The 16,656-nt window shown below is 41.7% G+C and overlaps 1 protein-coding gene across 3 annotated transcripts in view; it reads right to left on the bottom strand.

Moving 5' to 3' along the window:
• The window catches only part of SGSM1 (small G protein signaling modulator 1), a 353,611-nt gene that overhangs the window by 19,339 nt on the left and 317,616 nt on the right, over nt 1–16,656 (bottom strand). For 2 of the 3 annotated variants that reach the window (XR_015877719.1, XR_015877720.1), the window contains exons 24-25: nt 16,167–16,334; nt 15,495–15,738 (exon numbers count right to left, since the gene is read on the bottom strand). Coding sequence is in view for 1 of the 3 variants with exons in the window: in XM_088467888.1 (XP_088324014.1) it covers nt 15,650–15,738; nt 16,167–16,334 (257 nt within the window). In the remaining 2 variants the exon portion in view is untranslated. Of the gene's footprint in view, nt 1–10,358; nt 15,739–16,166; nt 16,335–16,656 lie in introns of those variants that run through there. The other variant, XM_088467888.1, reaches the window with a different exon arrangement.

The following is a 16,656-nucleotide window of genomic DNA, read 5'->3' as shown; positions in this document are numbered from 1 at the left end:
ACCCTCTTAGAAGCGCTTCACCTCCAATATACTGCAGCACAGCTAATTGTTTCTGCACCGAATGCTTGCTGTAACATTTGTGTTTGGGTGGGGGCCTGTAGTATTCTGTGTTAATTTGCTCAGCACTAGAATTAACATATGTGTTAGAATTTCTTACATTTCCCAATATTAAAATATGCATAAGCCATGCATCCATTCTAGACTTGATGAATAGATTCCGAAGTGTATAAACAGTATTTTTATTTCTTCACTTATTTATATAGACTAATTATAGATTTGCTGTAGATTCATTTTTGCACAATAGAAATTATATATAAATATAAATTTCAGTAAAAAACAAATAAAACTTTAAAACACCATAACAGGCACTGACAAGACATAGTGGGAGATGTAGTTCCCCCACAGCTGCGTTATATATACACTGGAAACAGAAATACCTGGGACTTCGTATGCATGGTGGAAACAGAACTCCTCATTCCGCCATGCATCCACACTAATTTTAGCAGGGGCCTTTTATGAATGTACTAGGCCTCCAGGGATAAAATCCAGGATTTCTACAGGGGGGGGTTCCGATCTCGATTTAGAAACAATAAAGCAAAACTGGTGCAATAAACCTAATGTTGGATAACCAAGTGTTAGATTTGGCATGGTTATGCACAAACGATCTTGCACATACACACTTACCAATCAGCCGTCTGATATGTCTGGCAAGAAGAACCAGCTGTGATGTCATTATCGCTGGATCCTGTGGCCAGCATATTGCTGTCGGTTGATCATGTGTACACACAAGCAGATGTGAAAGATATATTTCAGATATATCGCATATGTCATGTAGCATGGCCGATGCAATATATCTGCGAAATATGTCTTTTGCAGATATATTGTGTAAACACTGCCACAATATAACGCTATATCGCCCAGTGTGTGCCCAGCATAAAACGGACACATTTTTGGAGATTGTTTTATATACATACTAAGGACCTGATTCAGACGCAAAGTCGATGTTTTACGCAAGTGGAGCGATTGTCAGCAAATGCGCACATGCGGTGATTGATTAGCGATCACACACACAGAGGATTCCATCACAAGGTGAGTGACAGGTAGTAAGCGTTTGGAGGAGGTAATCGGGGGTGGCTAGGCAAACGCAGACGTGTCGGCACAGTTTAAACTCTGTTTCATGGGTGTGCATAAATTAGCCATTGTGATCTCCTTTGCAGCATGAGAGCTCTCAGCGTGTCAGGAGAGATGCAGCTCAGACTTGACTTACAAGCTGCGTGGCTGCTCGATCTGCGTCGATGTTACTGAGGTTTATGCTGTTGCACGTCATCAGGCAGATATTAGAATGCAAAATGGGCATCCTTATGCTTGTGGAGGCTTTGAGCCATTAGCATTCTTTCGCTATTGTGATCTGTTGGAGATAGCAGCTGTGATGGCATTTGCATGCAGATCTGAATCAGGCCCTAAATACGGTTGAATCCCAAAGTGTTGACTATTCACAGTCTTATCTAATGAGGATAAAATAGTTTTTACAAACCATAAAATAGCAATTTACCTGCAGTGAAGTTATCTGTATACACCACCGAGTGTGTGCTTCAAGTACATTTATCATCGGAATAGGAGATCTTGCTGTCCACCATTTGCTTGATACCACAAAGTGAACTGCAAATAAAGTGCTATAGTTTTATAGGAATGGGTATGAAGTTCATATCCCGACGCCAGCAGCCGGAAGGGAGAAGATCCTGACAGGGCAGGTAAGTACCCTATCTATACCCCTCTCCCCCCCTTAGTGGTGCCTACCCCTAAACTCCCCCCCAGTGCCTAACCCCCTCTTACCGCTTTCTAAACCTAACCCTCCCAGGGCGGGACCTAACTCTAACCTCCCCCCGGGGGTGCCTAACCCTAGTCTCCCCTCCCCCCCAACCCAGCTAGACTCCCTAAACCTAACCCTCCCACCCCATGGCTAATGCTAAGGGCGGCCCCTGACTTACCTCGTTCGGGCTGGCATCCCAGCATTGGGATTAAGATAGGCGTTGGTATTTTGACGCCTATTTTAAGTGCCTTGCCAGGATTCCGATGTCGGTAATGAGACCACTACATCCCGTTTTATATTTTTATGGTTACCTAGAGTGTTTAAGCCCTGAGAACAAATACTATAAACTTACACATTTACAATAGCAGTTAATATTACACATATCCATGCTTGTGGTGGACGGGAGCTCACAGACAGGACGGGAGCTCACAGACACACTGACAGTGCTCATCCACTTTCCACTGCAGATCAGGGAGCTATAGACTCTCCTCTTCCTTGAGCTATCATTGATGGTTTGCCAATGGTTAATGATTTCACAATTGGTGGCAAAGGTCTGGTGATTGTCTCTTCTTAGCTTGTGTAGGCTGTACCAATAGCACCACAACTGTTCAGCAATATAGACACTATCATAGAGGCTTCAGGGGAACCTTCAGGGAGACAAATTTCCCCACCAAGTTATACAGAGTTTGTGATATAATGCAGTAGTGGATGGGCTGCTGCTATACAGTATAGTACATCCGATTTCTTCCTCATTTAAGTGCTTACAGAGCAGTCCTGTGTGATTGACACTTTCTGCAAAGTTTGTCTGCAGATCCAGAGGGCAAAGCACAGCATAAGGATAAAGTGATTCAGTGGACAGAATCAAACACCCTACACGTTTCAGTGTGTAGTTCTGGTGGTTTAGGTGTGGGATGTTAAGTGTAGGCTTTATTCACAGGGCAGATTAAATTTAGAGTTACAGGCAGCAGGTAGGAATGCCCATTGATAGTTCAAACCATCAATGATATTTTTGTCAATGATTTCCTGCCATTGATGGAAAGTAATGATGACCTAATCAATGGCAAACCCTTTGATGGACAACCAAACCCTGATCTGTGTGCTGGGCAACTCCGGATAATATAGGGGAGACACCCAACATATGACTGGTCTATGTTTTCTGATTGTGATGTGACATATGATGTCTGACCCTTGTCAAATGCACACCATTGTCCCCTCGTCAAGTGTGCCCCAATAACTTCATCTTCCCACAGGTCCCTCCCATTTTTGCTGTTTGGCCACTCCCATTGATGATGTAAGCACAATACATAGGCCACACACATCATGGAGTAGCAGTGTGAGCTGATGCTGTGTAGTACAGTACTCTGACACATATTTGACTGGACACTACAGCAAAATAAGAGCTGCAGGGAGGGGGAGAGTAATGAAAAGTGGGACATAATTACTGACAGTCCAAGCAGCCAGCATAAAGTCCTAAAAGTGTGGGACAGTTCCAAAATGTACACTGTCCTGCCAGAATCAAGACAGTTGGCAGACTCAGTTGCTCTCTCTTACCTGCTCTTGCAGCTCTGACTACCTGCTGATCCTGGTGTCATAAGCTGTGTGGCAGTGCAACCAACCACTGATTTCCCAGATACCCAGCTGTAAGAGTCTGAATTTGCCCCTCCCCAGGGCTCACCTCCCACCGTAATCTAGAATTTCATTCCTTAGCTCTCATTGTAGAGAGCAAGCCTCAGGTGGGCTAGTCCAAGTGAATCTATGATATACATCAAATGATTTTGTAAGGCTGACATCAAACAAGTAGCAGAGATATTTTATATTTCCAGACATCCTTTTCCAATAGTGATTGTCAGATTTAATAATTTACATTTATGACATAACACTTAGTCAATATGTGATAATTTTGATCAAACTTTCACATGACCACAGTCAAGGCAATTCAATTGAAATAATCAAATAATAAGTCTATATATCAATGTCTTGGCTGAGCTGGTTCAATCTTCAAGGCTGTTGAAATAATATTTATAAAATTCTTAACAAGTATAGAAAACCCCACCTTCTGGTTGTATTACTGGTTTTGTTTCATATATCTCCAATTTCATAGCTGCAAAATGGTAAATGCAGTATAGTTGCTAGACAGACTGGCTCTGTACCTAGTGTCTGTATGTACTTCTGTGTACATCTCCTTACTCTGCTTAGTGATCCAATACAAGACTTGTTCTGATGCCTATAAGATAATGATTGGCAAATCTATCTTTCCTGAAAATGATCTGCAAATTACTGAAAAATATCTGTAATGTGTGGGTGCAGATGATTGTTGAATCCTTTAAATTGGGGGAAAAAAAAAATCACAGAATCTGTGAATGTTGCGATTGCTGGGTCCCTTTAGGCTTGCCACATCATTCCTTTAATTTGGGACATGTGAATTACACAGCTCCTGTGCCTGATTAAAATCAGGTGAAATTGAGACTTGATGTCATCAAGTGATAGAATCTGTGCAATTTATGTGTCCGAATTAACCACTTAACTGGCTAATATTTTTTCTCAGAAATTGTTGTTTATGACTTGAATTAAGTCAAGAACATCTATTTAAAACATATCCAATACGATTTAAATTAAAAAAAATAATATTTTTTAAAAACAAAATTAATATCTACAGTGTATTTTAAAAATTGGGCACTGATATATCAGACTATCGTGGCTATGCATTAGGGATGCTAAGGGCCGCTCCTTCCTGCAGCCGACAGGTAAAATCAGTGGGGACAGGCCGCTGCTGCTCTCTGCCGCAGGGCATAGTGTGTGCGTGGGGGGGGGGGGCACGGCTGGCAGCACTCCTTTCTGCAGCTAACTTCAATGGGGACACGCTTCTCCCGTGGCTGCTGCTCTCTCACTAGCCACCAGGTATAGTGGGGGCAGAGCTGGTTTTACCTGCGGCTGCTCCTCTCTGCATCCGCCGGCTAACTTCAAAATGCTTACCCGGCAGTTGCTGCTCTCTGCAGCCACCAGGTATAAAATGGGGTCAGAGCTGGATTTGCAGGCTGCTGCTCCCTGCAGCAGCTAGGAGTGAGATGCTGGCCACAGTGATCGGGACACACTAGGTGGAAAATCCAAGGGTTCGGTGGGACCGGGAGGTCCTTCTGAGATTGGCGGCTGGTGGAAGAACATCTTCCAGCAGCCGCCCAGTGGGTGTATCGGACATGGTTGTTATAGGGAAAGCCATGTCAGGTAAAGCCCACGCACATCTGATGCGACCACACAAGGCAAGTGGATAAAGGGATGATATGGTAAGCCTATACACAGTGCCGTAACAGGGTGTGGGAGGGGTGCCACTACCCTGTGCCGCTCACCCACAGCCCCTGCATCTTGCTAGCAGGGTGCATGGAACTGCACCCTGCAGCCAGAATTGCTGCTGCAGTGGCAGCAGAACGTCTTCTGCAGATCTAACAGCTCCTCCCAGCTCTGTTCGGAGCTGTAATTATTGGGGCTGGTGGCTCCGCCCCCTCCGCATGACATCATGCTCTCATGGGGACATGGCCAGCACAGGATGCTGAAGAGCCCTGCTTCGGCTCTGTCTATATATACTGCATATGTGTGTGTATATTTTTAAAGAGTTATTTTGAGAATTCTATAGCCACAAAGCTGTCATTCTGAAAGAACTACCCTGACGTATGTATCATTCTTTTAGTAAATAAAATGTTGGGAAATAAGCTTTTAGCTCTTGCAGATTGTTTACACCGAATTGGTTAACAACCCCACCCATAGCTGTCATTTACACGGTAGAGGACGGAATGCACCCACACCTGGGCCAGTCTATCTGGTTACATGACAGTTTGCTGTAACAAAGGTGAAATAAGTACATATTGTTTGTTGCACAGTGGACATTTTTTTTTGTCCAATATTTTTTAGTATACATGAAGAATATATTTACATTTGCATGTGTGATGCAGCTACTAATCAGTTACCCCAGGCTTTGATCATACCCTGAAAATTAGATTAATGGCCATAATAAAAAAGCATGTGCCTGTGCTAGTAACAACAAAGAGTTTTATTTGTTTGAAAATACATATACCATGTAGAATATATTTTTTTTCATTTGTCTCTCTGAACAACAGTACAGAGAAATATACATAAAAATAAAATGTGAATAAAATATAAAAAGTTCCAAAGTTCCATTGTTGAGTTCTACAGACAACTGAACCAGTAAAAGCAATATTAATAATAAATATAAGAATATACAGGTATAGCCTACCAATTTTTGAATCCTTGCTTATAATGCTGCTTTAATACTTCTATCAAACTTTCAAAATAGATTTTCCATAGGCTCCAAAATGGACTATTGCAATAAGATTGGTTGCAGCTAATAGTGTTATATAAGCAATATACATTTATCAATACAGAAATATGACAAACAGATTATATCACACACACACATATAGTATGTATAGCATATTACAAGACCAAATCAGCATCACATGAAAGGTAGGAGTCATTAAAGGTCACTAAGCAGCATCACATATCATAGTTAATTCTAGTCTACAACTTTACTTGTGTAAAGCATTTGCTAGTAACATCACAGTCTGTATAAATAATAATCATCACCATACAATGTAGTGCGCTGCTCCCTCCCCTGCTCCTTGCGCCTAACCCTCTATTTAAATCTGAGATGGTGGAGTCCAGGTTTGCTCTGCTTTTGGATAGAAGTGCTTTACATGTAATAATTAATTATAAATGGCTTTGTTCTGCTCCAAACAACTGAGCATCGATGCTCTATATACTTCAGCTCTTAGCTTAAACTACTGCAAAAATGAATGGGCTCTAAATTGTATGGTTATTAAAGAAACAAAAGCTTGTGACTACAGCATTACAGAAAGCAACGTGCTGCAGTCACATGGATTTGTGAAGTAGAGAATAAATGATGCAAGTCCTAGTATGCTGTTTTGGCCTTGGCTGAGTAGAACTCAACAATGGTGACACAATTTATAGATAATTCATTTTCTGAACACTCTCTAAAAGAATAGCACTCTAGAAAACATTAATCATTACCACTTTGAAATGTTTCACATAATACCAAGAAAAAATCTACAGTATTTATTTTGCTGCAACTTCATAAAACCTACACTGAGGTATTGTAGAATGCTTCCTAGGGAAATAGTCTAATTCTCTCCTCTGTCATGCTGATTACACAATAACACAGTGCTGTCTTATTTCACAGCCCCATATCTTCTCATACTCACAAGTGATCTAGCATCACAGAGGAGAAGCACTGTATATGTATGTAAGGTGATCAGAGTCTCTTGGGGGGAATGCCAGTGGAAATTTATCACAAGCAAATCACATACACAATGATATCAAATAAGTGATTATTGGGGACATTCTAGAAAGGATGAGGATTCTTTTCAGTCTCTATAAAATGTATTTGATGAAACAATAGGCACTAGCTCTGTAGGTACTTGAGCCTAATATCTGTGTGCCACCAACCATGTCTCTAAATGACAGTATTTAGTCACAAGGGAATAGTTTGTCTCTATAGATGGAACTACTCTATTAATTTAAACCATAATCAATTACAAAATAATATTTAGGATGCAAAAAAGGTATTTTGTTTGGTCTGTTTTTAGTCATTAAAAAAGGTAAATTGTTATGTGCTTTGATAAATTACGTTTTACAGTCACTGTCTTATCAATTTCAGAAAGAACTGTTTCATACAAATTTGTGCTAATTCAATTGAAAAACAAATACAAAAAATTTCTATACAAACTATTTTTTTACATTGCTTTTTTGTGGTGTTGAGTAAACTGGTAAAAAATGACAATATGTTATATAATTTGGTGCAGGAAGGAGAAACCCAAAGGAAAAGTCAACATTTCAATATCTCTCCTTTTTTTTAAAAAAATGCCTCCATTGGCAAAGTCGTATCTACCCATTGGCCTGGATGGCACTCGCCAGGGGCGGCGGCCAAAGGGGGTCACCGTCCGTCAGTGCCACCAGCAGCCAAGGGGTGGACTACCCCAGGGGCCGAACTAGCGGCGGTGCGCCCACCGCTAGTCCCCCGGCCACGCAGTTAGAGCGGTCTGCCCTACACAGTTTACAAACACACAACTGCCAGCAGCAGCTGTGTCTTTGTTAGAGCAGTTAGACAGACTCTCATTGGCTGCTGCGTCCACAGAGGGAACCGGCTGGAGCTCACTCATGATCTCCGTCTTCTGGCTCCCCCCCGCAGCGAGGGATGGGAGAGACGTCATGACGTCTCTCCCATAGTGCACTGCAGAGCGGGCCGGGAGGGGCGGACAGAGGCGGTCGAGTCAGGAACGGGGATCAGGTAAGTTGTGTATTCTTTTTATTTCTTCTGGCACAGGGCGGTGCTACTAGGGGGCATAGTATAGCTGGTGGCTGCTACTGGGGCACTTTATGGGGAGTGGCCGCTACTTGGGGCACTGTATAGCTGGTGGCCAATACTGGGGGCACTTTATGGGGGGGGGGGCACTACTGGGGGCAGCAAATAGGGGGGGCAGCTACTTGGGGCACTGTTTAGCTGGTGGCCGCTACTGGGGGCACTTTATGGGGGGTGGCCACTATTGGGGGCACCAAATAGGGAGGACTACTACTGGGGGCAATGCAGCATAGGAGTGCTACTACTGGGGGCAATGCAGCATAGGGGGGACTACTACTGGGGGCAGTGCAGCACAGGGGGGACTACTACTGGGGGCAATGCAGCATAGGGGGGGCTACTACTGGGAGGACTACTACTGGGGGCAATGCAGCATAGGGGGACTACTACTGGGGGCAATGCAGCATAGAAGTACTACTACTGAGGGCAATGCAGCATAGGGGGGACTACTACTGGGAGGACTACTACTGGGGGCAATGCAGCATAGGGGGACTACTACTGGGGGCAATGCAGCATAGGAGTACTACTACTGGGGGCACTGCATAGTGGGGACTACTACTGGTGGCACTGCATAGGGGGTAGCTGGGCAATCATTTTAAGTACTTATTTAATGTATAGTATTATTATTCAGAAATTATGGGGGGAGGGGGTCGCCAGTCCATTAGTTTGCCAGAGGCGCTCGGATCCCTAGATACACCCCTGTCCAATGGGGAGGTTCAGAGTTGAAGTCAAGTTGGCTGTAATTATATCTGATTTGTGTGCATGAAGGAAAATACGGATATTCGCCTGTATGTACAATTCCCTATCTATATACTTCGTTTCACAGCAGCCATCATTATCAGTGTGCACTTTTATCAGCCCTATCCCTGGTGAAAGGGATCCATCTCTAAACAGTTAATTCTGCATAGGCCACAATGCCCTCGGACACAACCTTGCTACAGTTAGCCTGCTGGTGCACCCCAATGCTCCCTATTTACACAACTTTAGCAGCAAGTGGAGCAGTATGAAAACACACAAGATCCAGCCGCAAAACTCACTTGTGTTCACCTCTGCCTTGTCCCAATTATGTCTAGAGATCTTCAATATTAAGGGAATTTAATAATGCTGTGTAAAGAGCAATCTGCATGCAGGGTGTCTTTTTGAATGTAGGATAGTTGTAAACAATAAAAACTCTAATAGACTCAATCCATATTAATTGGTCATTTCGCAAAACAGGCACAACATTGACACATGTAGTGTTGCCAATAACATTATAGACTCACTTTTACACTGCTTTTTTAAAATAAGCTTGCTCATGGGCCTGTTCATGTTGGCATTAATGAAGGAAATAGTGTTATGGAGTTTGTGAACCAGGATCTATTAGTGAATACCTGCATGATTCATTAATTCCACAATCTCTGCTAGGTTATACCACGACCTACAGTTAATGAGTAATCCTGAATGCAAGGTGACCTGGAGAAGCTGCAGTGTGGAGAGAGAGGGGATGGTGATATATATCGGTCAGTGCTATATAAAAAATAAGGCATTCCCCTCCCTTTGAGAGGTCATGGCATAGAGCAGCAACACAGTTGCACAGCTGCTTTCAGTACAAAAACATATTTTGCTCCTGTTTTGATGCATGTATATCTGGTGTTATGCAACGTAAAGGTTTTACACTTGGGGGTTCCAAATGTTAAACATTCTCATGACATACAGTACCTAGCTAAGTTTGGGCTAGAACAAATACTAGATTTTGTTTTGAAGGATGACAGTATTAACATTCATGTAGTGGTTGCTTTGTTAGCCAAATGACACATGCTTCCACAATAAGCTTGTTTTTCCATCCTCAAAGGTTGAGGAAATCATTAGTCTGTCTGAACTTTCAACCTAATCAAAACAATGTAAACACATATAAGTATCATAAAATAAAATCAGGCCAAATTTTCCCTTCCTCCTATGAGTAACCTAATGAATGAATGAGGCTGACACAAGCAGCAAGTACATGTACATTTTTAGTCAGACACACAGGGGTACATTTACTAAAGTGCGGGTTTTTAGAAGTGGAGATGTTGCCCATAGCAACCAATCAAATTCTACTTAGCATTTATCTAGCAATGTATAGAAGTTAATAGCTAAGATCTGATTGGATGCTATGGGCAACATCTCCACTTCTAAAAACCTGCACTTTAGTAAATATACCCCACAGAGAGATTTCCAAGCAGGTAATCATGCGAGTACATACATAACAGGCAAGAGAGGACAAAAGCAAATGAAAATATGTTGTGGCCTGCATTTTGTCCACTTTGTAAGTGGTCTTTAGAGTCCATACAGATTGATATGTATTATAGTTATGAGTCTACATTACCTACGGAAGGTAGAAAGGGGCATTTGGTGAATGAAAAGAACAGTGTTGGGAGAATATAGTTTTGTAGACATAAAATAAGTTTTTTTTTGAGGATATTAAAACAAATTTAAAAGTGTTAATTTACTGAACAATTTACTAGTCAGGGCCAGGGAAAATCGGATGCATGTAGCAGTTTCTGTTCCACTCAGTACCACGCAAAAGATTGCTTATGAAGGAGAGGAGAAGACAGATTCTGGGCTGGCCGGTTGCTGGCGACTACATAACGGATCTGGCAAGTGCTGGAACCGGCGCATGCGCACAAGTGAAGTGACGGTAGGACCGTGCATGTGTAAAACATCGGCTTCTAGGTCTTAATCTGCTGAAGATCATAGAAGCTAGGTTGGGCTGCCCGAGAGGCAGAGGAGCGGCTTCCCACTGGAAGCCGCTCTCTGTTAATTGCAGCCCAGACTGGCAGTCCCAGGGTGAGATAAGACCTCCCCCTGGGACTGCCTGTCTTGTGTGTGAATGGCAGGCAGTGCTTCCAATGAGAAATCACTGCCGGTCACAGTGTAGCCAGTACAGTCATGGACTGCAACTGGCTCACGGAGATGGTGGATTTTACCCTGGAGGGGAGGGGGGTAAAATCCACCATTGGTCTCACTTATTCCTTGGTGGGCTATGAGTGCACCATTGATGAGGGAAGGGGGAGGTTGGGTGCCTGCATCTCACCAGTGCTGGCCAGAAGCACAGTGGAGGGAGAGCCCTGAGATACTTCTGCCTCTTTGCTCTACCGATTGGTTGCGCTGGGGGCTGAATTGTCGCTGGGCGGCTCACAGCAGGAAGCTGCTCATTGCGCCCTCTGCTGTTGGCACTCTAAAATTCCACATAATAATTGGGCCGGCCCTGTAGCTAAGGGAATTTGCCAAATACTAAACATTTTTCAGTAGATGTTTATGCAGCTTTTACAGTGACAAAAATGGGTTGTATGCAAATACACTGTGCATCTGTAGAAGTTTATAATAGGAGAAACACCGTACAAATGCACTGTGCATCTGTAGAAGTTTATAATAGGAGAAACACCGTACAAATAATCAGCATCTGCACCCAGCTGAGTATGTGTAGGTAGTAAACTATTTTCACTTTGCAGATTATGGTGTTATAAATGGCAGACAAACATATCACTAATTGACTAAGGGCCTAATTCAGTGATGTACGCAATGCTGATATTTATGCAGTTGAGCGATTATCGGTAAACTGTGCATGCGTTTTCAAGTTGTACTGCGCATGCGTCAAGGTACATTACCGTAGTTGCTCGCATTGACTATTCACTTCCAGTGTGATTGACAGGCTGGGAGCGTTTGTGGAAAGTAACAGGAAGTGGCATGTCACAACCGTTTTTGGGGCATCACAACCTGCGTCTGTGATCCCGTATGCAGTGAAAGTGGCTACTGCATCTCAGTTCCCACAGCCATACGGTTACTCAGAACTGCAATGATCGAATCATGATCTGTAACGGATCCTGAGTCTTTGTACAATGCTTGGATCTGCAAACCCGCAGGAGGGCATCTCAATACATTCCTCGGCGTCAGTGATATTTGCATATTTCCGCACAGCAGCTGTGTAGGGGATTGCAGCTGCGGTGGCATTAGCGTACATCTCCGAATCAGGTCCTAAGTGTGGTAATGACATTTCACACACAGCAGATGGCGGAGACCATTTGAACCTTACATATTTTATACAGTATTTAAAAATTCTAGAGTAATAACTTAAAATGTATATGAAAATATGGACTTCCATATAGCCTATTGAACAACTGTTTTAGAATCCAGCATGCCTCCAGACCTTTACTTATGCGTTTTTTTTAACCATGTGAAAACTATACATTTTGTGCCATAAAATTGTACCTTGCATTACGTGACAGATGGGCAGTGCTATTCACCACTCTAGAAAACATTTTGCCATATTGCATAGTTGCGCTAATCCTCAGTGTTTTATGTTTGGAGGGTAAAATAATTTATCAATAATATTTAGAGGAAACATTTACAAAAATGTTGTGCAGAGTTTCTGTAGATGCAACAAAATAAACACCTAAAATGATTAAACATAGATAAAGGCAATATATTGAGTATATGTTTTGTGATCCAGTCATAAAAACACAGATTTCCTTGGAAAAATAACACCACTGTGTTTTCTTCTCTTCACACAAACACATTTCTCCGAGCACATTTACAGATATGTCTGCAACACTTAAGAGATAAAATGATTCACGCACTGACTTTTACAAGGACACACGGAAATGTACAGGAAATAGAATAAATAAATAAATACTTTTAATCCTTGTCAAAAGTTATTCAAAAACACTGATATTTGAGGACACAAATGTACTTTTTCAAACCGCCTAGGATAATTTGAGGATTATTATGTGGTAGAGTTACAGAGGCATGGTTACATTGCCTAACACCTATTACGCCAAGTTGCTTCGCTTATAGGACCCTGAAGTCAAAATCCAAAATGTCATATTCAACAGAATTGGCAATAAAACTATGATGTAGCCAAGAAACAGTAATTGTAGCTACTGAAAAAGTTAGCTGATATTGCAAACCAGTTTGTAGGCTCTATAAAGATACAGTGGTGAGAGTGGTCAAACTCAGGCCGTCCAACATGTGTCCCATTATGCCTAAGGTTTTCTATGCGAGGATACGTCACATTCAGAAAAGCAAAATGAAAACAATTTAAGACAAATTGGTGAGACTGTTCCCAGGCTAGGCTTACTATCAATCAGTTAATGGCCATAGATCCTTACTTGGAACAAATTCTGCACATTTTTGTGTTGCAACACTTGGAAGATATAACCTATAACTGGTTTTCTGATGACGGAGGAACATAAAATTCACAGTACAAAAGAACACTGGCGTGTCCTGTGTGTAGCAGGGTGTTATGGCTGAAAGCATACTACGGTACAGAACAACTGTTTCCTCACGTTAGAAGAAAGCTTATTTTTTTAACAACTATACAAAGGAAGCTGCCATAAAAATTATTTATTTTTATTCAGCTTAGTAGTCTACTGTGATATCACATACACATAGCTTTAATTGGGTTGGGTACGATATCCCGGGTGTTACCATCCCAACCCACCACTCCCGCAGCCTTACCCTAACTGTCCCCTTCCGAAGCCTAACCCTAACCATCCCCTACTGCAGCCTAACCCTAACCCTCTCCCTAGTGCCTGACCCTAACACTCACCATTGGGATTCATCTGTATTTTGTCAGTCGGGATTCTGCTTCCAGTATTGTGATCATCGGGATGGTCACCGCAGGAAACCTGACTTCACCCCCTTTAACCTACTTAAAATGTCACTGTCCAAACATTTCTTACCATTACACTGACTAATTTAATTTTGTAAAAACGTATGTTCTGAGCTTCATTAAATGTGGAACAGTAAAGTGCTGAGAGCAAATGCATTCTGTGGGCAGTATGCGCCATAGCAAAACTAGTGCAGAGGCAATATTGTTTTAAATGCTACATAAATTGATCTGAGTCTTCATTACAACTAGTGTGATACGAGATATTCTGCTGCCTGAGGAAGCAGCACATGTGATGCCCTTTTCACCGACACAAAAAGTTACAAAAATGTCATGTATACGATTAAATACAAATAGAATCACTTACATCCATGTTATTACTCTCTCTTAGTTATTTATATACATTATGCTTCTGTTTAAATCATACACGCTGCTGCTGTCTCAGTATAGGGCCACATAGGCAAATGTAGGGGGGGTTGTGGGTGCCTGGAATTCTCTGCCTGGACCTGACCTCCTGATTAAAGTATGAAGCGTACTGGTGGCACTGCCCTTTACTGGCATTGCAGATGCACTTGATCTACGTTTTGCACCTTACAGAATATATCCCAAACCAGGACACATATGTCTATTTATAATATATGCAGTGTCTATATATAGATGATATATGATTGTAATTTCCTCTGACAAAATCCTGCAATTACCTCTCAGCCACCAAACTAAATGAACAGCAATGTTAAAATTGTCATTTTGCTACAGGACCATTAAAATGAAAGTATTGTATTTAAGGTTTGTCTTATGTGTGTATTGCCTCTTTAAAAAATCCATGCTTTAGTTAAGCCACACTGCAGCTGTGTTGTAGTGTAGACAGGAAAAGGAGGGATAAGATTAGATTTGATCTTATCCACATAATGTTACTGCCCCTTGTATTGTAACCTAACTACACCCTTCTTGCCAAACTGCATCTCATATAGCTGAGATCTACAGGACGCTGGTGATATACTGTAAGTGTATAATGTTTGGCAACTGGCTCCTTCATTTTCAGCAACAAATTAGTGTTTTTTGATGACGCAATCATTCTCAAACTGTATATTCAGAAACATAAGTCAATGTAAAACAAATTCAATAAAAAATAAATAATTTCTATATATATATATATTAATATTTTTCTCTGCTAAACTCCAATAGTTTGTGCCTATAAATCTTCCCTGCAATGATTAAGCTGTGGACAGGCAAACAGAAGCCCCTCCCGGGGGCTATGCATACATTAATAAGCAGCTGGTCCCGGCAGATAGGGGACTCACAATATAACGGCTATCACTGTTGTTATCATCAGTGAGGAAAAAATAAAACAATGTGCTCTATCTGTGCTAATGTGTGTTATGTAAGGAATTTTGTATGGCCTTTGCAAGTCCCCTGCTTATGCAGTGTGTTTACATCGGATGTATCCTCATAACCTTTATGTAAGGTTCACTAGTGAGTTTACACTCACCAACATTTGCAGACAGAATACGAAATCAGCAAGAAAAGCAATCTTGTGTTGAGGTCTTTGGTTTAACAATAAAGTAACAAGGCCAAATGGAAACTAATGCTAAATAAGGAAAAATACGGGAAACCCATTCTTGTAGTAGCTGTTTCCTCTGCTACTAGAACTGGCTTCAGTTTCTGGCACTTACTTAAGTAAATAATCTGGAGATTGAGATATGTTATAACCCTTTCACTTCTGTTGGGACCTGATTGCATTGCTGAAAAAAATATTTCCAGGGTTCCATGGCAGAGGGAGTTTTCAGGTATGGTGGATGTGGCTATGCTTCTCCCTCCGATGGACCTTTTATTTGTTCTCAATCAGTGTCTGGACCTTATAGACAAGATCCCGGGCAAGCTTCTGGATATGCTTTATGTTGTGCCTTTCTGCCATCTCTGAAACACAGAAAAAAGCTAAATGGGACAGCAAATGCTGATAAAGGAAGACATACACATAACAAATGACACTCTCAGTTGTGTTCTTAAGAAATTAATTAAAACTAAACATCTAAAAAGGAGCCGTCCAGTCAAACGACGTTTTAGTGAAGACCACTTCCCATACTTAGCGGCACTGCCAGGGATGAAAATGTTTCAAATAACTGACCAAACCATTTCTTGCACTTTGGCGCTCAGTATAGGATTTGTTCATAGAGAGTTGACTGTCACTGGCTGTTTGGATGTTATGTTGTTCATTCAATTGTCTAAAGGCGTATTCCATAAACAAGTTGTACCTTGTTATTTTTTTAAAAGCTAATAAACAATACTTATCTTTTCCCTTTGTAAGCCAGATAAAGAAGACAAATAGCTTTTTGGAAAACACTTACCATTAAAGAACTTTATTATATCAGTAAAATCCATATTGTTTTCCAGGATAATATCACGATAAACTTCCACCAGTGCCAAGGCAATGAAGAGGACAAAGTGTGAGGATGACACTTGCTTAGCAGCCCAGATGGTTTCCCATACTGAGAACACATCATCATACACAAGTTCTGTTAAACAGAGTAAAAGGATTATTTATAGCATCAAAAATGACTTTGTCCCTTAAAACATTGTTATTCAATAGCCCTTTTATTTGCTTTTATCACAAAAACAAAACCCATTTGTTGTTTGTGGAACTACATCCGTTGCTCATTGGCACCAAGCCTGTGATCGTAGCCACCACAACCGAGACACCCCTTGGGATTAGTCCATCCACCACAGTCTGTGTGCCGGGCACTGGTCCATTCACCCTACTCACACTGTGAGTCGGCAAGTCAGCGTTCTAGCCGCCTCAGCCGAGCAGTCATCCTTCTCATGCAGGGACTGCAGCTT

The sequence above is a fragment of the Taudactylus pleione genome, unplaced genomic scaffold (genome assembly GCF_031769625.1).
Source record: "Taudactylus pleione unplaced genomic scaffold, aTauple2 ptg000078l, whole genome shotgun sequence".
In the NCBI taxonomy this organism is placed as follows: Eukaryota; Metazoa; Chordata; class Amphibia; order Anura; family Myobatrachidae; genus Taudactylus; species Taudactylus pleione.
Note: the sequence above shows the minus strand (reverse complement) of the source record. Positions and strands in the feature narration are given on the sequence as shown.